We start from the raw sequence: 21923 nt of genomic DNA, 5'->3' as shown, positions 1-21923 counted from the left end.
TAAGACGGTAATCTATCCCAGGTGTTTTGCTTCCTGTAGGAACAACAATATTAAATGGCTTAAGAGGTCAGTTCACCCAAATCACAAAATATAAATACATCCTGCCACTTACCTCCTCTGGTATTATTCGTTTTTAAACAATGATCGGATTATCAGTGTTGTTGCTGATAGATTTTTTTGTTGAATAATTGGTTATTTGCCAAATCATTTCAGGTCTACAATTCACAGCCTTTCCTTGAACTAATTGCTCATGTTAGCTTGCTAACAGTGACAATGCTAACAGTGTTCACCATCTAAGTTCAGTGTGTTAGGATGCAAACAATTACTAATTAGCACTAATCACAAAAAAAGCACACAATTTTTATCATTTTTTTTATTTTTATCAATTATTAATAATAGTTTTAAAAAAGGATCCATGTTGAATTTTACTGAAATAAAGGTCAGCACGATAGCAAACTCTTTTTTATTTATTAAAAACTATATATTCATTTATCTTAGTCTCACATCCACGTCACACCACATTCACAATTCAACTTCACAGCAATCCATCCAAGAATTGTCAAGGCATTTAACTCAAAACCACAAATATCACCCTCATTTCGGTGTTCGAGGATAAATCAGTGGATCACCAAAGTCACCATAATGCGGGTTTGGTGTGACTGAAAATTACTTTCATGGCTAAGTGAGAAATTAGGGACGGAGCCCTTAAGAAGCTGTTACACTGTTTGTCTGCAGGCTGTCTAAGGCTGCAGATATGGACCACCACTGGGTGGCCAAGGCCTGGTTAAGTGATGTGGGCTTGCCGCAGTACTCCCAGGCCTTTCATACTCACTTGGTAGATGGACGCATGCTGAACTCCCTCACGCGTCGCGATCTTGAACGTCACCTCAACATCACCAAGAAGTTCCACCAGGTCAGCTTGCTGCTGGGTATCGAACTGCTGCACTTACTCAATTTTGACAAGGAGGTAATTGTCAATCCTCATCACATTCACATTCACATTCACATTCAACAAAAGACAGCAGTGAATATACTTGTCTGTTCAAGCAGCAGGTAAAAATAGACCCTTAGTGGAGTAAAAAATGTTTGTTAAAATGGTTTCCAGGCACTGCAGGCTCGCCGGATACAGTGTGAGCACCAGAATGTGGACCCGCTGGTATGGACCTCTCATCGGGTCGTCAAATGGATCCGAGATATTGACTTGAAGGTGGGGACAGAGAGAAAGAGAATACAGCTTTAACAACTGAACACATGAACACTGAGTCAATAGGCCTTACTTCAATGAAAACAATACTTTCTTTTTTAAACTCACATCTTGAAACAAACTGTAGCTGACAAATACTCACACAAAGGTTGCACTACAGTTTACTGCAAAAAGCTAATATTTTGATTAAATATTGAAAATGAAGAGATTAAACTGTATTGAGTATGAAAAGATCACTGTCATGTGGTACTGAGAGCAATGGAGGCTCTTGTGTTTACTCAGCGCTCCCTATCTCCACAGAGTGATAGAAAGCCTTTGTTATTGTACTTGTAAGCTGCTGCTAGCTGATTACAAAGCCTTTCAGATTACAACCTCTATGGTGAGACAATATGCAATATGAATATCCCCCATCAACACTATTTACCGTCTTAGCATTGGGAAAACATGTTTCTTTTATGAGGCAAGACCACATTCAGGGTGTGTAGAGATAAGACTGTGAAGTCTGACATCCTGTTAATATCCTCAGAGAGTTAGAACTTTTAGTGTTATCCACAAATCAGTCAATATGTCCTTTGTCTCAGAGCAAATTTGTCATAATTTTTGAGAGACTGCCTTTTACTTTAGACAGTAATGGCTGCAGTTTTTACCTCTGAGAATTTTAGATCTGATGTTATGAATGAAGGAAATCACTCTTTGGCCTTCTATTCATCCACATGAACAGGAGTTTGCTGAAAATCTCCTAAACAGTGGAGTTCATGGAGCTGTCATGGTGCTTGACCCCACGTTCAACACTGACGCCATGGCAACAGCTCTTGGGATCCCCAGCAGCAAGCAGATGGTTCGCCGACACCTTGTTGAGGAGATGAAAACCCTGATTGGCCCGGCCAGGTCAGAGGAGACAGTCATACATAAAGACACCAAGACAGACTCAACCGTAGTTCCACTTGCTGAAGCTTCTGTTTATGTGTTAGTATATTAGAATTAAGATTCTTTAATCTGTAAATGTTGTACAAAGGTGTACTCTACTGTTTTTTTAAATTACTTTTGCGGCACCCTTATCCTTCCCATGCTCCTTGCAGGGCAGATAACAAACAGGACTATGAGCGTTTAGGCCTCGGAACACCACCAACCCTGCTTCGCCAGAACTCCCTGGGCAGACCACCCAGCTCTACTGGCCGACACACTGATGACGAAGGCTCACTGAGAAGGAGGGCTGTCAAGGTGGGAAAAAGCTGTTGTTTCTCTCAGCAATAGCATTTATTTTGATGTTAGCATCAAACTCAGGCTTGAACTCTGTTACTCTGAAAATACTCAAAGTGCAGATGAAACAGAGCCAATTGATGCAGCAGGTGTACGACATTAATGAGATTGTGATTACAGTGCACACAAGACAGCAACACTCTGAATACAACATACTGTACTAGAATAACGCTCTTTAGTTGATCAATGGAAAAAGATGCTGAGATTAAACTAGACAACATTTCCTTAATGATAAATCCTGTCATCAGCAGCACCAGGCAAACAGTGAAAAGTCTTTGGTTGAGTGTATTTGTAGTAAAAATGAATGCATGTTTCCTTACCAGCCTCCAGCAGGGTTCAGCCCTAAAGCCCGCAGTGGGCGGGACTTGAGTTGCCATAGCAGCTATGGCTCTCTGCCTCGGGAAGTTCGAGACCAGACTCCGCCAAGAGCTGAGGGAAGTCCAATCCGTGGTTACAACAGCATCGAGGTCACCAACGTGTGAGGTCAGCAAACACCAGACATCAGCTTCACCACAGCTAAATCTACATCATGGACATTTGTTTTCTGTATACACCTGAACATGGAGTGGTTTTTTTTTCTAAAGATGAGCCTTTAGGGGACAGATTGCACTTTTTGAAAGGGACAGGATTCTTTTTTACAAGTTTCCTGGTTTAAGTAAAACTTTATAAGACTCACTGTGGTTTGGTGGTATTTAGATTATTTCCCAAACCCAGAGTCAAGAGATGAAGGACTCAAGCTAAATGATTATTTTTCTATGTTTTGTGTGTAAATGGTTCTTTGCGCACAAGTATGTGACTGGGTAATTTGTTTTTGTTGACTAGTTGCTATTGACAGACTGTTTCTCTGAGGGAAATTAGATTTTTAAAAAACTGTTTGTATAATACAGGGTACTTGAAGACAAAATGAAAAAATTAATATCAGTGTAAATTGTTCTTGTTTCATTCAGTTCTGCTGTTTGTGATGCCTTGTCATTGTAGCTGAGGCAATGGACAAAAAAAAAAAACTTGAATTGAATTTTAAATTCTAAAGTATACAATGTTTGATAGTCATTTTTCATCTTGCACATTTACACTGTTGTGTCTAAACAAATGTAGCACCCTTTTCTGATGTTTTATACTGTGTGGTAAATGTGGCAAATTATTCCAACAGTGCTAACAAAAGATGACTGCAGACTTGTACGTCCATAGAAACCTCCGGGCTAAAAAGGTGTAAGGATGCAATTATGTGAAATTGAAAGTGTTACTTTTGATGAAATAAAGATTATGTCTCAAATATGATTGCCCTATTGTGCCCATCTTCAGCAGGAACTTCAATAAAAAGAAATTAAAAGAATGAGAATGCAACAACACAGCAGCACTTGGTCTGAAAAACACAATTAGAATCATAATAATAACCAAAGCTCCACTAATCAATATCTTTACACATTAACAAGGAATTATCACCCACTATACAGCTCGAGGCAGCTTGTTAGCCTGTTTTAGCTCATTGTTATATTGTACAATTCAGCTTTACCGTCTCATCAACCACTTTTTTAAGCACACACACACAAAAACGAAAAAAAACTCCAGTAGCCTACAGGATCAGCAACTAATGATAAGGACAGCAACTAGCTGGTAGAGGAAGTCACATGTCAAGCAGCCAAAGGAGTTGGTGGAAACCAAACTAGAGCTAGGTATATTGGACATGAATCTAATGTATCTTAACAACCTTATTAAAACAAAGATCGACATTTGACAACCAGTTAGTTTGTAGAAAGCAAGAAGAAAGCTGATTGGTCACACTTAGTATGAAATTTATGAATGAGGGGAACTTTGACAGTGAGGAGAAGAGGAAATAATGAAGACACTGGTAAATGATTATTAAAGAATGATAACAGGGTGTGGGAATTAGGTCAAAATTCACTATTAGAGGATGAAAAGACTAGATGTGAGTCTACAGTTTCCTTATTGAATTCATTTGCATGAGGAAATGTATGCAGTAGAGTGCCTCCACTGCAATGCAAATGGGGGTTCATACTAGGCATGACAAAGAAAGTTTAAAATTCAAAATGCTTTTCATAAAACATAAAAGGTATTAAGAAAAACTCAGTGGTTTAATCTGCTGATCTGTCAACTTGAATGAGTCTTCGGCATCTTTTGGTGACTCACCCCTATCTCTACTGGGCATGTTAACTGGAGTCTCTGTTCGGACCGCTACGCAATACAACATGGTGCAACTTCCTCCTCTTACCCACAGTGACTCAAGCATTGTGGCAAGTAACTATGACACAGCACAGAATGAGAGAGCTACCCTCTGGCTAGATGTTCTAATTCACATAAAACCTTTCTGGTAATCCACCCACAGTTGGGAAGAATAAAACAGGCAATTCATTATGTGATGTCCTTTTGTACTATGGGATATCATAAAACAAGGTGTGTCTAGTGATGTTCCATCTGGGAAATGATCTGAGCTACTTATTAGGGAAACTTCCAGTGGATAAATGTAATGACATGCTCACATAGCAGCCAGAAAACCAAGATCAACCAAGTTCAGCAACTGAATCTCAGTGGATATGAATGAGCTTGGAAGTTGAATGGCAAAAACTAAATTAGGAACAGATACACAGAATAGCATATTAACTAATGAAACTAATACCACATATACTTATAGCCTAAGCTAATTAGCTACACTTAGGGCTATCAGGCCATGTAAATCAAGTTTATCTGTAGCTTACTGCAACATTTTTCCACTGACATATCATCTAATTTGATTACAGGCTGACTACCAGCTGTAATCAAGGCTTATTCATTGTGCTCTCTGTCTATCTTTCCCTGTGTGTGTGTGTATGTGTGTGTGTGTGTGTAACCAGACAAAAGCTTAGGAGGAAGAAAATCTCCCCAGAGCCCAGACCAAACAGGGTTGCCTCATCATAAAAGAACAATACAGCAATGGCCAGTGTTGGAACTGGTTTTGTCATTATTGTAAAATAGTCCTCATTGTAGCAGGCTGATGCAGAGGAAGACACCAGGACATGGAAGAGAAGCCAGGTGGAGCCAATTTCTGTTGTCTTGGGTAGCTCTACTGACATTGTAAACATGCAAAAGACATACGCATACATAAGCACAAACACATAGATATATGTATTGTGTTGACTAAATGCATAATCGAAGACCATCTGTGTCATGTGTGCGCTGGCAGCGTAGGGCCTCTAGGTTGGCTCTGTCCAAATGGCTCAAAAGGAGACACTGTGAGTAGGTGGTAAATTTAGAGGAAACAAAAATATGACCGACTTGTCAGTGTTTATTGCATGGGGAAGTATTGAGTAAAGAGTGTGAGTCAGTGCCAGTTAGTGTTATTTGATAAGATTTATTATTCACTGTGTAAACTAGACAGTCACGTACAGTATATTTTAATGGACATTGAAAACTTTGTCACTTTTTTTGTGGCTAGATTTGACTTGGAATAGATTTATCAAAATATAAGAGCCAGAGTCACATCTTTCCAAACACTGCATGCATCATCATTCAACATTTATCCCATTGATAATGAGGAAAAAAAACTTATTGACTGTAATAAACAATTAGTATACATTTGTTCGGGTCTGTTCCTTAAAAGAGTTATTTGTAAGTTTTGCTATGGTAACAACATTAGCATTAACAGCTGTTTACTTACCAGTCTCGCCAAGAGCTTTAGCTATCATTGCGTTTACAGTAATAGAGCTTACAATAGACTTTTAAGTACACAACTGTTAACGTTGACGTTGGCTATGTAGCAATGGCAAAACTTACAAATAGCTCCTTTAAATAGCTGACTCCACAATAAAAAATATTCCACTCTGTGATTTTCATGCAGTTCATTACATACCTCAGGTCATAAGGGAACTTCCTCCTCTATGTGCAATGCCTCACCAAAGATGACTACCTCATGTGTCAGTATGGAAAACATAGGGTATCTTGTCTTCTAGAGGTGCCAAAAAACAGAAAATAGCAAACACAGCTGACTGTCTCCCAAGTGTGTCTTCTGAAAGTGTTCATCACCCTTCAATTCTTTTAATTTTTTTATGGTATGGCCTTATGCCAAAAAAAAAAAACCAAAAAACATTTTTCCCTGATCAATCTACACTCAATGCACCATAATGACAAAGTGAAAACAGAATTTTAGAAATTCTTGCAAATTTATTAAAAAGGATCACATTAACATAAGTATTCAGACCCTTTGCTCTGAAACATAAAATTTAGCTCATGCAGCTGCCCATTTCTTTTTTTTTTTGATCATCTTTGAGGTGTCTCTACACCTTGACTGGAGTCCACCTGTGGCAAATTCAACTGAATGGTTATGATTTGGAAAGGCACACACCAGTCCATATAAGGTCTCACAGCATATTAGAGCAAAAAAAATCAAGCCATGAGGTCAAAGGAACTGCCTGCAGAGCTCAGAGATAGGATTGTGTTGAGGCACAGGAGTGGGGTTACAAAAAAAACAAACACACACAAAAAAAAATTCTGCTGCATTGAAGGTTCCCAAGTATAACTGATTGAACAGTATCTCTAATCTTTATACAAGAAGTGCCAAATGATATATTTTTTCCGGAGAAACTCTCTAGGACCTTATAAAGGAATTTATTTATCAGCCCCTAACATAAAGAGTTAGCCACTGGTTTTTATGTCACAATTATTTAAATTCTTGACTGTTATAGTGAAAGTTAAACATCTGACGTGTTGGAAGATTAGTACTGGCTAATATGTCCTCCTACTTGGATTATTATTTTCCACATACTTGCTCACCATCTGTAAACAAGGCCGAGAGTGAAAGAGTTAATGAAACTGGAAGTGTGGTGTTGAGCCCCCTCCCTCCTGCTCTCCCTCCTCTGTCCGGGCTCATCCGTGTCAGAGAGGAAGCAAACTTTCCGATCTCTAAACTCGATTTGACATCAAACTATGCCAACTAAACGGCTTTCAGCGCAGGCTGAGTAAAATAAGCTCCACACCCCCCCCAGCTCTGAGAAGAGGAACTGAGGACTTGCTGTTTGCCAAACGATGCAAGGTAATACACTCGTTCGCTGAAATGTGCAGTTGTGTAGCTGTAATATTACAAATAGTTTCACAATATAGGACTTTTGGAAGGTTTTTTGCCCTGAAAAGTTCTGATGCGAGTGAATCCGACGCTGCCTGCGAAGTTTTGGCGAAACAGCGGTCGGATGTGTTTACTATGATAATGCAGCCTAACGCCCAGGGTCGGCCCTTACACGTAGACACCCAGATATCACCGTCCACAATGTGAAAAGCGTAACACTTGGGCCGAACTTTACTGTTATGTAAACCAACAGTAAGAAGACAGAAGAGTCGTCTCAGAGGCGGCAGTGGACAGCTGGCAGAAGCAGAACTGTGTCAGACTGCTGAAATTCCCCAACACAAGCTCTCACACACTATGATCACGGTACACGTTGTTCAGGGCTGTGTGGATGAGGGGTTTTTATGAACAGCCCTGTCAATTACTTACTCACCTGTAAAACCTGTCCTGTAGTGAAATGTAACCTCTAGGCTGGAATATAACAAGGCTCACAGACATACATAATGTGTGACATCTGCACTAAAGTGTTCCTTTGCACCTCTGGATTGCACAACTGTAAAGGGCTTGTGTGTGTGTGTGTGTGTGTGTGTGTGTGTGTGTGGCGAGCAGAGGACACTAATGTGTGAGACATGGTGATATTGCATGTGTCCAGCTGTCATGATGGGCATGAGTCAGTCTCATACCATACATTCTTCAGTGAGGGGGTATTCCTAAAATGGAGCAGGGATTTAGATCGCCTGTCTCTCTCCCAGCAGGTCTGAGCATGTTTGCAGAATATATAACTAACAAACTTAGTTGGTGTACGCAAGGTTAAATCTCTGGTGTGGTGGTAATTGGTCATGCTTATTGCATTTCAGAGAATCATTTTACTGTGTGAAACAGCTAAATTAATGTGTAACCAATGTTTCCTTCAGTTTTGGATTTACACGAAAGACTCAATGGAATAGATTAGAATGGAATGAGAGAGACTGAAGAGAAGGAAAACAAATCTGTATGTTGTACAGCTGAGATACTGTAATATTTCCAGAGGTGCTTGTTGTGAAGAAGCCATAGCTGTCCTTATCAATCCTTGTAATGTGTTGACAAAGCGACTTTAAGAGGCAGGTCTGTTGTAAATTTTTTACCATGCAACACACCTATTCCTGGAAGCTTTTTATTTTACTTGAGTGAAGTTTATGTTCTGTCACTTTAACTGAATAATGGGATTGCACGCTCATAAAGAACAAATCTCTGGGCACAGGAGACCTGTTTGGTAATACCTTCATACAGTAGACGACTCAACAGGAGAGCTGCTGAGAGCCACACACCTCAGATACCACTCAGAAGAGTATGGAGGAATTATAATACCTCTGCTGCGTTTTAGATATGAATGTTGGATGTCTTTTCTGTTACTGTCTGACATCACATCTCTTTCATTTCTACAGTTTTTTCACTACAGCTGGTCTGACTGGAGTTTAGGGACTGACAACATGCGCTCCAGTGTGGATGGACCACCAAGGCCCCTTGACAGTGGAGACACTGCCAGCAACAACAATAACAACAACAGCAGCAGCAGAGCAAACACTGGAAACTCAGGTTCCCAGTATGCGCTATGTGCTCTGGGGGTTGGACTTGTTGCCCTCGGCATTGTGATGATTGTGTGGAGTGCTGTACCTGCAGACGCAGTCAATAACAACAGCAGCAGTTCAGGAGGTGATACCGATACTGGCAGCAGGAAAAATAAAGCGTCTTCTGTGGCCTTTGTCTTGGTGGGTTCTGGGGTGGTCATGCTGCTGTTGTCCTTGTGTGTGGGGATGAGGAACAAACAGCGTGAGCAGCTGATGCTCCAGGAGGCCCAGAACCACAGAGGAGTGGCAGCACGAGAGCAAGATGAAAGAGAAACGTGAGTCCCATCATGACTTTCTAGCTAAACAGCTTGTAGGCATTAGGAGTAACGTCCAGTTCCAGGGGGTGACTCGATAGCCAGGTGGTTAGGGTACCACATGAGTGCAGATGCTCTTAGCAGGTTCATGCTGATTCTTTCCTGTCACTCTCTACTGTCCTGTCCAATAAAGGCAAAAATTCCCGTAAAGTATCTTTAAAAAAAGTATTGAAATCAGTGATTAGATACATAATCCATGTCACTGTAAATCATACCTGGCTCATGGTATTCTTCTTGTTACAGTTACATCACTGATTTCTGGGTAAACAGCTGAAAGCACAGACACTTAAATGTTTCGAGAAGCTTACAAAGTTACATAATTATTTAAAAACAGCCATGTTAACTTTTTTTTTTTTTTTTTAATGAATGTGTGCAGTGCTGAAGAACAAGCCCAGCGGTACGCTGTACCCACCTATGAAGAGGCAGTATGCAGTGGCCAGTATCCTGTTCGTCAGAGCAACCATCACCCAAGCTCCTCCAATTTACCTTCCTATGATGACCTGGTAGAAGTCGATGGTTTACAGTATGAAAATGAGGGGTCCGAGGTCACAACTACTGGATCACAGCCTGCCCCCACTGCTCCCAGTGCTGCTGCTTCTGCAGCAAATCGTAGACTTGGGAAAAATAGTCGCAAACTCCTCCCCATCAAGATCCGCAGGATTAAATCAGAGAAGCTGCGCATGAAAAACATTGATAACGCTCAGCCAGCAGCTGGAATCAGTATAGAGCCACTTACTCCACCACCACAGTATGAGGATAAATTGCCTCCACTTTAAGATTGAGTTGATGATGTTTAAAACTACTGAAATTCCTGGAATTTGCTATGATCACCTTTTTGTGGATCTGGATCTGCCTTGTTAAGCCAAGACTTGAAGATGGCTCTTCCTGCAGAACATCTCAGTGGCACTTTGTTATAGAATATAGCATCTGTTGAAAGTTATCGTTTATGCCACATCACTCCAAAGCAAAGACCTGAAAAAACTTTCTTTTTGTGGATTTTGGCTCTCTGAAACACATACAGACAAATAGTGATGGACAAAGTTGCTGGATTCTTTCTTACTGTGACAGACATGGTCAGTCACAATGTGGCTCACTAGATTCAAAGCACCCACCAAAAGTTTTCCTTCATTTCAAAGTAGTTTTCTGTTGATCTTATGTGCACTGACCTCCACTGTGCACTGACTGGACACATGAGTTGACAGTGGAAGAAATCACAAGACGTCAGTGAGCAATTATAGTGAGGATTTGTGTGCATACCTAAACATATTTATGAAGTAGCTGCAGTTTAGGCCGTGTTTCACTGTGTGAGGCTTTGGATTGCTACTGCCAGCAGTTTACCAGATGTTAGCTCCACAGTGAGTGACTGAGCGTTGTCTGTGTTCAGCTTCAGTTTGACCTGAAGTGGTATGCTGCACAGAAACACACAGTATTGTGTCTTGTGGTCCTCTAGAGCTTTGCAGCAAATGGGAGACAATTTGATAAGTTTCAATTGGTGTTGAAGAGAATTTACTGCGCTTTATCCAGAACTGCAGTCCTGCCCTACTTCCACGTTAGATTCTAGAGCTCTTTTTCAATAGCTTTTGGTTCAGAGTTTCCTTTGCCCATCTGCCTGAAAAGCTTAAACATGGAAATGGGGTTTTCTTCACATATTCCAAAAAGGATTCTCTACTGGACAGCATCATTTATCTTCTAATCTTACCTTCTGATCCTCTATTTTTAACTAAGCTAAAAACAAATCTTGGTTAGCATTTATCAGCTACAGCTCCCATGACTCATAGCAATACACACTAACAAAATCTAATGGGAAGCGTGTTGAATGTTAACAAGACATCATATGTTTTATCATATGATATCAAGTCACTTGAATGTTACTGTCCAGTATAGCAGTATATTATCAGAAGAACTAGTCATGGTTTGGATTCCACCAACAATGGAGAAAAATAGTTGGATTGTCAGCTACTAATGTTGTTAAAAATCCAGGATGCACTGTATTTAAGGCCTGAAATGTATATGTACTCTCATCAGTGTAGCACCAAAGGTCACCATTAACCTCACCATTAGGTTACCATTTAATAGAAGTTGCTTTCTTGGAAGAAACCATTTTCCAGGAAGCTCAGGGTCTCATTTTGTGGTGTCTTTTAAGGTGTGGTGATTCTGACCGGCTGCAGCACAGTTTGTCTCTACACACTAATGTACAGTTAAATGCCTTTGTGTTCAGAACAACACTACTGCTCCTCTGAAAACATTTCAATTGTATGACTGAACCTGAGCTCTTCCATTGCTCCTCTGATGCAGTATTGCTTTTACTCCTGCAAACAGTGGGTAGAGAAGGAAGTATGTGAGAGCACACTGGAAGGAGCTTGTGAATAGTTGAAAGCCTTTGGCAGTAGCCATGGTGAGGACTGTTGAGCTGTGAAGGCACTAGTGTGGTCTCTGCTTCTCTCTGAGCATGTTTTTGTTCTTATTTGAGATGACCAACAGAAAGACTCTTTGACTGTGCAGCTGCGCCGTAATAAACAGCAGCTATTGCTCACTCACTTGCTCATCGCCATTCCTCCAACCACAGCTCGACGTGCAGCCCTGTTTTCACTCAGAAGTTTGCAGAGAATGAGCAGAAAGAGAAGAGCAACAGCTCAAGACTCTTTTCAGGGAAACATCTTGAATTCAGTCATGATACACTATTATCAATACCCGTCAACAAACTCTCTTTTCCTCTTGAGGTTAGACTCATTTAGATTAGCTGTAGCTAAATTGCATGATTTATAGGTCATTGATTTAAATCTTACAATTTTGCACAAGATTTTTTCCCCTTTTGTTTTGTGGGACAAAATGCATTTTTTCATGAGTGACTTCATCAACCAGTTTCACATTGTGTTTGAGTAAAATTCAGTGTAATTCATGCAAAATAAGATCACTGGTTATATTATATATTACCAGGGTTTCTGTCAAGTTAATGGTAACAAGGTCATTGAGCCACTTCAGGTTTGTCATTGGAACACAGCGCACGACAACTATGTCCACATCTCTGTGACTTGTTTTTGAAGAAGCAACTTGTCACTAAGTGTATCAATTCTTTACTTTGAGTTCTGTTCACTACTGCAGACATAGTCATTGTACCTCATTGGTAAATGACCAGATAACTGCATTACTGATTTTATTACTATGCAGTCAAAATGTTTTACATTGATGAATGACAGTGTTTTGATTTAGCAGTCACTTTCTGTTTTATTTAGATAAGTGCCCGAGACATATGATGTTTGTTGTCTGTTTCATTTATTATTGCTTTTTTAATTACTTAAATATGTGTTTCTTTTTATATGTACTGTGAAAATATACTTTTCTATTATAAATTCTAATTTGTTCGTGGAGAATTAATGTTTTTTTTGTTGTTGTTTTCTTTTTTCCCTGAAGAGTGGGGAAAAATTATCTCATGAATATTTTATGAGAAATAAAAGGAAGCATTTCTTAATTAACCCAGTGTTTAAGAAGTGTATTTTGCCATGATTACTGAATCATAATTCATGTTGACTCATGTGCCACATTCCACTGAACATTTTAACATCCATATTTCCCAACCTTGTTACTGTTCACCAATTCTTGGTTAATATGCAGCTATTGTATCCAAAGCTGAAGTCGAGAGAAAGGGGTTTCTTTTTTCAAAGTGTTTAGAACATGGACAGAACTTACACTGTCTGGATTCTTAGTACTGATGAACAGCATCTGCCTTTTTTGCAGTAAAATGAGACAAGACATCATAGATCATAGTTGTTTTTATTGCTGCCAGAAGTACTTGAATAGTTTCTTCAGTATTTGGTCATAACCTGTGGAGTGAACAAGAGAAAACACAATTATAATACACTTCCTGTTTTTGAAAGCTGAGGCTTTGTTTGCTTCAGGTTACATTGTTTATGCTGGTGTGGTTATCACAAAGTGAAAATGTTCCTCACTGTGTTGATCCAGCTGATGTAGGAGCTGACTTGTGTAAAGACAGTGGGTTTCTGGAAGATGTTGCAGCCCTGACCAGAGCCAAAGCTCACCACGCCATGGACGTCCCAGGAGCCATCAGGGTTTTGGCAATTAAGGGGGCCGCCAGAGTCTCCCTGTGGGCCAGCACACACAGTGTTGGCTAGCAGCTTATTTTGACACTGAGGCATGGCTACCAGTGATCATTTTGTCATGCTGAAATTTCCTTTTACTTTTCAAAGTGAATCTCCTTTCCTAGAATCGTTTATACTACACAAGATGGAAATTTTACGGATGACATAACCAACTGCTGTAACAGACCCTTCCATGTATGAACTCACGTTACAGCCAGCAGTGATGCCGTCTCCGCCAGCACAGACCATCTTGTCTGTTGCCAGGATGCTCCACCAGTCCGGCTGTTTGCAGATGTTATGGGCAACTACTGGCAGGAGAGCTTGCTGCAGGATGTCAGCCAGAGGACCACTGGCTGTGGAGAGGGAACACGCTTAATTCAGGTAAGAAACAAGGTTGTTCTTCTGGGGGACAGAATTAGGTGGGGTACTAGATGGAGATTATTTCTGCTGTTACACACAGTGTTCTGGGTAGAGAGTTGGAGGATGGCATTTAATAGCAAAACTAATGCTTTCCCAAGTGCTGTTAATGGACTGCCTCTTGAGCTATATTTAACTTTTATACCATGCTTTATTGTTCACCATTTTAAAATGTTGCATCTTATCATCGGTGGTGGAACTAATAACATTTGCTCAAGTACTGTACTTAAGCACAAATTTCAGGCACTTTGTACTTTGTTTCCATGTTATACTACTCTATACCTCTACTCCACTATATTTCAGAGGGAAATATTGTGCTTTTTATACTGCAGTTATTTCACAGTTGTAGTTACTACTTTCTATCCAGACTAAGTTTATAAAGTACAATATATGGTTTAAGATCAAAGATAGACAGATGAAAGCCTAGTCTAGTTGGGGCCTGTTTCACATTTCAGATGTCTTAGCAGTTCCCCCAAAAAGAACATTTCCCCTCAGTCTTTTCATTTCCCCTCAGTCATTTCAACCAAGGCTTTGTTTTTTTTTTCCATCCTCATTATTCATGACCCCTCAGATTTATCTTGTGACCTTTGTAGGTAGCCAGAGGTTGGGAAACACAGGACTGAACTACCAAATTATGCATAAACCTACAACAGTAAAATGCTATATGCACATTGATGCATCAGTAATCTATATAATCATCAGTTACAGGGGCATAGAGAGTTCATACATAAGATGAGTGAATACATTCTGCTGATAGTACCAATGTATTTCTACTCAAGTAAAATTTTGAATACAGTATTCTTGCTGTAATGGATCTGGATACGTCTTCCACCACTGCCTGTCATTTTTAATTGTATGCAGCACTAACTCCAACCCTAACTTCACAGATAGACTTAGTACTAACAAACTCTCTATTCTGTTGCAACTTGATCTTAAACACAGTCTTATGGTGAAAGAGTGTGTACTCCCATAAATCCCAACAACAGACTGGAAGCACAGGTCAGTCTGATATGAGGATTGCACGCCATGCTTTCCATCAGATTTTGCTACATTTGTGCCAGGGGCAGTAGACTGAGCGAAATGAAGTCAGTTATAAGACCCATTTGAATAAACTGGAAATTTTTGAAAACAACACCCATCCTGGTTTTTTAAAGGCATGAAACCTTCACCTCACTGTCTCTGCAACAGTCGGATGAGAATTTGCAGCAGTGTAGCACATTCCTTGAAAGTACAGCTATTGTTTTTAAGAGGATCTGAATTCTGAAAAAAAGAGTACCCCTGTTCTTAGTTGTGTGTATGTGTAGCCAATTATGGACCCAAATTCATTTTGTGCATTATTTATCTCTGAGGAATATTTGTGCAATGGAAAAATTACTGTGTACAACCATGCACGTATTGTATCTACTGACCAAGCACTTTTTTCATGTAGTTTCTCTTGTAGTATTTACATATAATTCAGGATCAATGTGTCAACAGCTCCTAGCAGCACAAACTGAATCCCTACTTCAGGCATGATCAGTTCTTGGCTCCGCTTAGTAAACAGTTTGATGGATATTTGTCACATTTTTTTGTTTAGCTAATGGTTAAGAAATATTCTCAGCTTTGACCTCTTTGAGTTCACCTACATTGAGTGGTGGGCACAAAAACTGACTTGAGGGCAATGACTGTGAAGAATATTTGAATAATATTCAGAAGATTAGTGATGATGCAGTGAGTTTTTTTACTGCTGAGGTGCATTGACTCACTGGAGAGTCGACCCCAGCCCGTGACATAGCAGGGAGAACCGTGGGGCAGGACAAAGTCTCGGTCTGGGAGGCAGGCTGGCATGATTGTGTCAGAGAAGGTCACAGGGGAAGACAGCTTGATCAGGGCAATGTCGTTACTGCAGGAGTCCAAACAATATGTACGTTACAATAATATTTTACTGCATCACTTTCCCCATTTCAAAAAAGTTAACTGACGACTGGCCTGTTCATTACACTCATTCACCGGGACTCATAAGGTGATATTGAGTTGTGTGGACTGTTGTTGCTGTTACCGGCTGAGCATGATGTTGTAGTCCTTATGAGTGATGATTTCAGCTGTTCCCCGAGCGATCGAGCCCTCCTCGGTCGCCTTCAGGCTGTGTTTGCCCAGCTCCACTCTGTATTTGTTGCGGTCACTGTGGGGTTGGAAGATGACATGGTGTTCTGCTGTAGCCCATCTGCTTCAAGGTTCAACTTGTTGTGTGTTCAGAGACGCTCTTCTGCATACCTTGGTTGTAACAAGTGGTTATTTGAGTTTCTGTTGCCCTCCTATCAGCTCCACGCAGACTGGCCATTTTCCTCTGACCTCTGGCATCAACAAGACATTTTCGCCCAGAGAACTGCCGCTTACTGTTTTTTTTCTTTTTTTTCAGACCACTATCTGTAAACCCTAGAGATGGTTGTGCGGGAAAATCCCAGTGGATCAGCAGTTTCTAATGCTCGGTTTGAACTTCAGCAGGTCATCTTGACCATGTCTACAAGCCTAAATGTATTGAGTTGCTGCCATCTGATTGGCTGATTAGATATTTGTGTTAATGAGCAGTTGAACAGGTGTACCTGATAAAGTGGCTGGTGAGGGTATACTTTTATCCTCCCACTGTCAATCGATGATAAAGAGGAGCAAAAAGGTTGTAATCAAATAAAACTGTCATGGATTATCAGTTTAACAAAACAGACAATTTACAGTTGATTTATTCCTAGTAGAACAATTGATACAAATATTTGTGACCATAAACAACAATGTTCAAAAACCAGGAACCGGAGGATGAAATCTGCAGCAGTGGATTGTAATTAATATGAAATCTGGAGCAACTCTGCTTTACACCCCAGGGTTGCTGTTTTGTGATATTGATTATACTGATAGCCTTCCCCTGAGTGTTACGTTGTACTCACCTGATACAGTGGGCAGCAGTGAGGACCCAGTCAGAGGAGATGAGGGTGCCTCCACAGACGTGCGTCCAGCGCCCACTGCTGCCTGACTGGAGTGAGATCTGAGCAGAGAAGAGCACAGCATGCATTACTACACACTAACATTTCACTCCAACGCCTTACAAATCCATTTCATCTGTCACTACTCTGTGTCTGCTCTGGAATCAGAGGTTCAGCATTCAAAATAGAAGATTCAGAAAGTAGAAATAGGTGTCAGTTTCTCTATATGTAGTGGTGAAATGAAAATGTAGAGTTTTTGTCTTCTGTGGTTGTAAGAGTGAACATGTTTTTACACATTTAGTCCAGACTTTACCTGCCAGGGCCAGCTGTGAGGCCTGACATCCTGTCCTGCCACCACCCTGCTCAGCACAGGGGGGAAAGTGGGAAGACCACAACCGTAGGCTGGGACAAGGTTAGCGATATATATTATGATTTTAGCACCAGACTACACATAAAAAAACAGATGGAAATTTGATTAATAATTAATTATAGGCAAGAATGAACGTCCAAGTTCAGTGGAGCTTAAACAATTTCTATTTTTTTTTAAATAAAATGTGATTATTAGTGTTCTTCACAAGATTAATAAGGGACTATTCATCTGGATTACACTACAGAGAGAGAGTTTTATGAAACATTTGAAAATATTTTAGATCTCTTACCACTAGCTACCACAAACGCAAGAACCACCAGGCTCCTCATGACTGTAGAGTATGTAGCCTAAATCTTGTGATAAGAACAGCCCTGTATTTATACTGTCGGCTTGGAACCTCTATATGGTGCATACATGACCTGGGAAACCTAGCTGACACATGCAGAAAGACAAACAAGTGCTAGAGACAGGAAACATCATGTGGTTAGTGATAGGATTTTCCCATCACTGCTCCCATTGGAAACACTGAAACCATTTTTGCTATATTCATGCCATTTACCAAACTTCATATATTTTATAGTTGTCAGAATAAAAGTAACTAAATTGAACTACTCAGGTTTATTATCCAGAAAAACTTGGTGGCTTTGCATATATTTAGGAAACTGCTTAGCTGCTAAGTGGTAAAAAAGATGATACAAAACACAAAATAACACAAATCCTTGACATTTTATTTAATTTATAGTTCCACATTATATATTTTACATGTCCACACTGCTATCCCAAAAGACTGTCCTCTCAATAGGCCACCATTTTCTGTGGAAGAGATAATAGAGACATGTTAGATTTAGCGGAGCATAATGTTATTAGCAATAACAGCAGGATTAATTAAGCAATTTTCTTTAAAATTATCCAGATTCTTTGCTAGTTTCATCTTTGAAACCTGAATGAAATAAAACAAATAAAAGAACATTTATGGTTTTCATGACTTCATCTGCTGAAGTCAGTCAATTAGAGAGGCTCGGGAGCTTACAGAGCTGATCCAGTCGATGTAGGAGCTGACTTGGGTGAAGACAGTGGGCTTCTTTGGGAAGTTGCAGCTGAGGCCGGAGCCAAAGCTGACGATACCGTGAACGCCCCAGGTACCATCAGAGCTCTGGCAGTTCAGAGGGCCGCCAGAGTCTCCCTGAACCATGTGAGAGAAAACATGTGATCCAAAAATCCACATTTAACAGTAACTTCTTGTCCTTCAAAGACACACAGTGAGCCTGGTGTTTACATCTAACATTACTTGTCGTACGTTGATATTTTTAGACCTTTTAACCACTGAAATACTCTGTTATTCACAAAACAGCATAAAAATCTGGCAAAATGGTTGTTAGATTTTTTGAATAACATTCAGTATCAGAAGAAGAATCTCAGTTAGAGCACTAAATTATAAAGTAACAGAGCTCAGACTGTAACTGTAACAATTATTCTCATTTTTTCACAAGCCTATGTTTACATATTCAAAATGCTTGTTTTGTTCAACAGTCTAAACAGTCCAAAGATATTTAGTGATATTATAAATTATGTCATAATACTTATATCATAGAAGACTATGAAAAGCAGCCACTGTTCACATTAGAGATGGAAGATGGAACTATTTTTCAGTTTTACTTAAAATATGACTGAAACTGAACCTAACTAACCCTAACCCTAACCCTTTATACAATAATGTAATTGTGTCGTATTTATTTTAGACTCACGTTGCAACCAGACACAACTCCGTCTCCGCCTGCACAGACCATGGTTTCCTTCACCTGAGAACCCCACCAGTCAGGCTTGGTGCAGGTAGCGTGGTCCACCACAGGCAGGAGAGCCTGCTGCAGGATGTCAGCGATGGGACCTCCGGCTGTGTGGAGGAGAGATGCGTGCAGACTCAAGTTCAGCTCGGGTAAATGACTGATGAGATGCACAATCTTCACCACTTTCACAGATGTATCATCAGCTGTAGCTTTGAGCCACAGCTGAGTTTTTTTTTGACGGGTCTGACTAATACTCTTATTTGGCAATGAAGTTATTCTATGGTATTTATTTCAGAATAACAGCAAAGTGAATCCAGACAGTATGTGATCAGGTTAACCAGAGACAACTGCAATAACTTTGTTTGTAATTAAATAATTAACATGAGCGTTTTTGTCAGATACTGTAAGTACCATCTTTGGTGAGGAACCATGTAATAACTTTAATTATTTATGGTCAAGAAAATGAGCTCTTAGAGTGGTTTTACATTTACCTTTAGGATATAGTGCATATACTTTAATACTCTAGTGTATACAATCCTGTATACTACCCTAAATACTAAGAAACTGTTTACAATATTGTATTAAAACTCCAGTAAAACTGACTCAATTACAGATAGTTTGTCACAAACAAACTGCATTATATCACATGACTTTGGTATCATTATCTGATTATATTTCAAATGACTACTTAAATTCAAGAGAGAGATTGGGCACTCACTGTAGAGGCGACCCCATCCAGTGACGTAGCAGGGTGCATCATGGGGGAGGATGAAGCCGGAAGCAGGGAGACAAGCAGCCATGATGGTGTTAGAGAAGGTAACAGGGGACTCCAGCTTGATCAGGGCGATGTCATTACTGGTGAAGAAATGCACATGTATTTAAATCTGCATACTCAGCCTACCAAGATGATCTTTTTTTTTTTACCAAATGCTTTCAATTAATAGCCATGTCCTTAGTGAGAAGAAATGTTTTACCGGATGAAAAAGGGGTTCCACTTCTCATGCACAATGATGTTAGCGGTGCCCATGAACATAGCACCCTCCTCTGTCTCTTTCAGGTTGTGTTTTCCCACGGCCACTCGGTATTCCTTGCCTTTGCTATAAGTTCACAGACAGAAGAACGTGAAGCAGAAATGTTTCAGCGCGAAGATTTGTTTCACTGAAATTAATTTGCAAAATAATTTCTGTAAAAAACATTCAGTGGCCAATTACCAACCATGTCTTCAAGATGTGGAAATATGGCCCTCATAACAAACACTTTAATCTACTATTAAATCCTAAAAGTTGGTTTTTCTAAAGGATATTGAGATAATTTATCCATCAGCTAAAAATCTGCTAAATAATATCCTTGAATAATTAACTGCTATTCCACCTTTGGTCACTTGGATGTGAGAATTTATTGAATAAGGTCAAAATGTATTAGAATCAAATTAAATCACATTTCAACACTTTCAGATCACATCACACACTATGCCAGTGATTGCTAATACGGATATTGGTCATAAATTGTTTTGGGCTCCACTATTTCATACCTGATGCAGTGAGCAGCAGTGAGGACCCACTGGTGGGAGATCAGGGTACCTCCACAGGTGTGTCTCCACTCACCCTCTCTGTTATACTGCAGGGAAATCTGAAACATACAGTACATATGGACACAATCAATTACAGTATCTTCAGCTTTTTGTGTGCATGTCCTGATGGGAGTTCATCTAATTTATGCCTCCTTCTTAAGCGCCTGACCAAATTCCACTTCCAAATCCTAATTAAAAATATCCTGTTTTTCTGTGCCTTTAACTGATTTTCTGTACTGTACTGCATTTTTATTTCTCTTACTGAATTTGGGTCAACTTACTGCACTGTAACCACATAATAACAGTATTTCTGGCCCTTCTTATTTGTCTATTTGTATTTTATTCTATCTTATTTTACTCCATTTTAATTGATTTATTTTCCTTTTTATTGTCTTTTAAACACTGGATTCATGGATTTATGTAAAACTTTGCATTGTCTCTGTGTTTAAAGGTGCCACACAAATAAGCATGCCTTGCCTCTCCTGTTTGAGAATTCATATTTTTTATTTTCTGTGACTCCACATTGTTTGATATTGTGAAAGTTTTGGTCTTTAGTCTACTTGTCAGATGCTGTCAGAACTGTAGATTTTAGCTATAATCCTATAATTATTGATTCTTTCTCTGTAATGCTCTCTTGAAGTCTCCAGTCTTAAGGACGCCTTTTTCCGACAGTTCCCATCTTGTTTTCTGAGTAAAATTGCTCATTCAGTGTGTTTTACCTGCCAGGGCCAGCTGTGAGGTCTGACATCCTCTCCTCCAACCACCCTGGTCACTGCAGGGGGGAAGGTGGGCAGGCCGCACCCATAGGCTGAGGGGACAGACAGACTATTTTAAATTGTAAAGTGATGCACACAATTATTAATCTGCATGCAGTTTGTTGAGGAAAACATCAGGTATGGAAAACCAAGTGAGCAGAGCTTAAGATGCCCGTAACAGTGTTGCGTGAGATCCTTACCTCCAACGACAAAGAGAGCGAGAACCACAAACTTCATCATGTCTATATCTCCACAGTTTGCAGTAAAACATCTGCCATATATATATGTCTTTCAGGATGTTATGTAACCTTCCAAAACTCAAATCCTTGGAAATTTGCTCTTTAACACTGGGGTGGAGCTAAGTGGACATTGGAATGGCCAGAAATGAACAAGAATACTAGGCCAAGGCCAAAGTGTCCCAGAGTTTTGTATGTTTTTGAACTTGTTTGTTGAACAAGTCAGTGGAATGAAGGTTTTTTTTTTTTTATCTTTTATCATCAAGAGTTGGACCACACACAAAGAGCATTACTCCATATCAAAT

The 21923-nt window shown here is 39.8% G+C and overlaps 4 protein-coding genes across 4 annotated transcripts; 2 read left to right on the top strand and 2 right to left on the bottom strand.

Moving 5' to 3' along the window:
- Positions 1-754: 754 nt before the first annotated feature.
- Positions 755-3737, top strand: LOC139620368 (kazrin-A-like). Its single transcript, XM_071475793.1, has 5 exons — positions 755-967; positions 1106-1207; positions 1926-2170; positions 2284-2425; positions 2788-3737. The coding sequence occupies exons 1-5, from the start codon at positions 755-757 to the stop codon at positions 2944-2946; spliced, it is 861 nt and encodes a 286-aa protein (XP_071331894.1). The 3' UTR covers positions 2947-3737.
- A 3576-nt stretch (positions 3738-7313) lies between these two features.
- tmem51a (transmembrane protein 51a) lies at positions 7314-12908 on the top strand. Its single transcript, XM_071475786.1, has 3 exons — positions 7314-7487; positions 8939-9396; positions 9812-12908. Exons 2-3 carry the CDS (start codon positions 8984-8986, stop codon positions 10209-10211), a joined length of 813 nt encoding a protein of 270 aa, XP_071331887.1. The 5' UTR covers positions 7314-7487; positions 8939-8983; the 3' UTR covers positions 10212-12908.
- A 282-nt stretch (positions 12909-13190) lies between these two features.
- Positions 13191-17703, bottom strand: LOC139620364 (chymotrypsin-C-like). The gene is made up of 8 exons (XM_071475788.1): positions 17563-17703; positions 17217-17305; positions 16868-16965; positions 15988-16110; positions 15695-15831; positions 13740-13885; positions 13383-13535; positions 13191-13256 (listed from the first exon to the last, which is right to left on the bottom strand). The coding sequence occupies exons 1-8, from the start codon at positions 17600-17602 to the stop codon at positions 13239-13241; spliced, it is 804 nt and encodes a 267-aa protein (XP_071331889.1). The 5' UTR covers positions 17603-17703; the 3' UTR covers positions 13191-13238.
- Positions 17704-17980: 277 nt separating this feature from the next.
- On the bottom strand, positions 17981-21732 carry LOC139620363 (chymotrypsin-C-like). Its single transcript, XM_071475787.1, has 8 exons — positions 21583-21732; positions 21347-21435; positions 20589-20686; positions 20032-20154; positions 19776-19912; positions 19019-19164; positions 18304-18456; positions 17981-18086 (listed from the first exon to the last, which is right to left on the bottom strand). The coding sequence occupies exons 1-8, from the start codon at positions 21620-21622 to the stop codon at positions 18069-18071; spliced, it is 804 nt and encodes a 267-aa protein (XP_071331888.1). The 5' UTR covers positions 21623-21732; the 3' UTR covers positions 17981-18068.
- Positions 21733-21923: the final 191 nt, after the last annotated feature.

The sequence above is a fragment of the Trachinotus anak genome, unplaced genomic scaffold, assembly GCF_046630095.1.
Source record: "Trachinotus anak isolate AG129_WGS33_773 ecotype Australia unplaced genomic scaffold, CSIRO_AGI_Tana_v1 ptg000004l, whole genome shotgun sequence".
Taxonomy (NCBI): Eukaryota; Metazoa; Chordata; class Actinopteri; order Carangiformes; family Carangidae; genus Trachinotus; species Trachinotus anak.
Note: the sequence above shows the minus strand (reverse complement) of the source record. Positions and strands in the feature narration are given on the sequence as shown.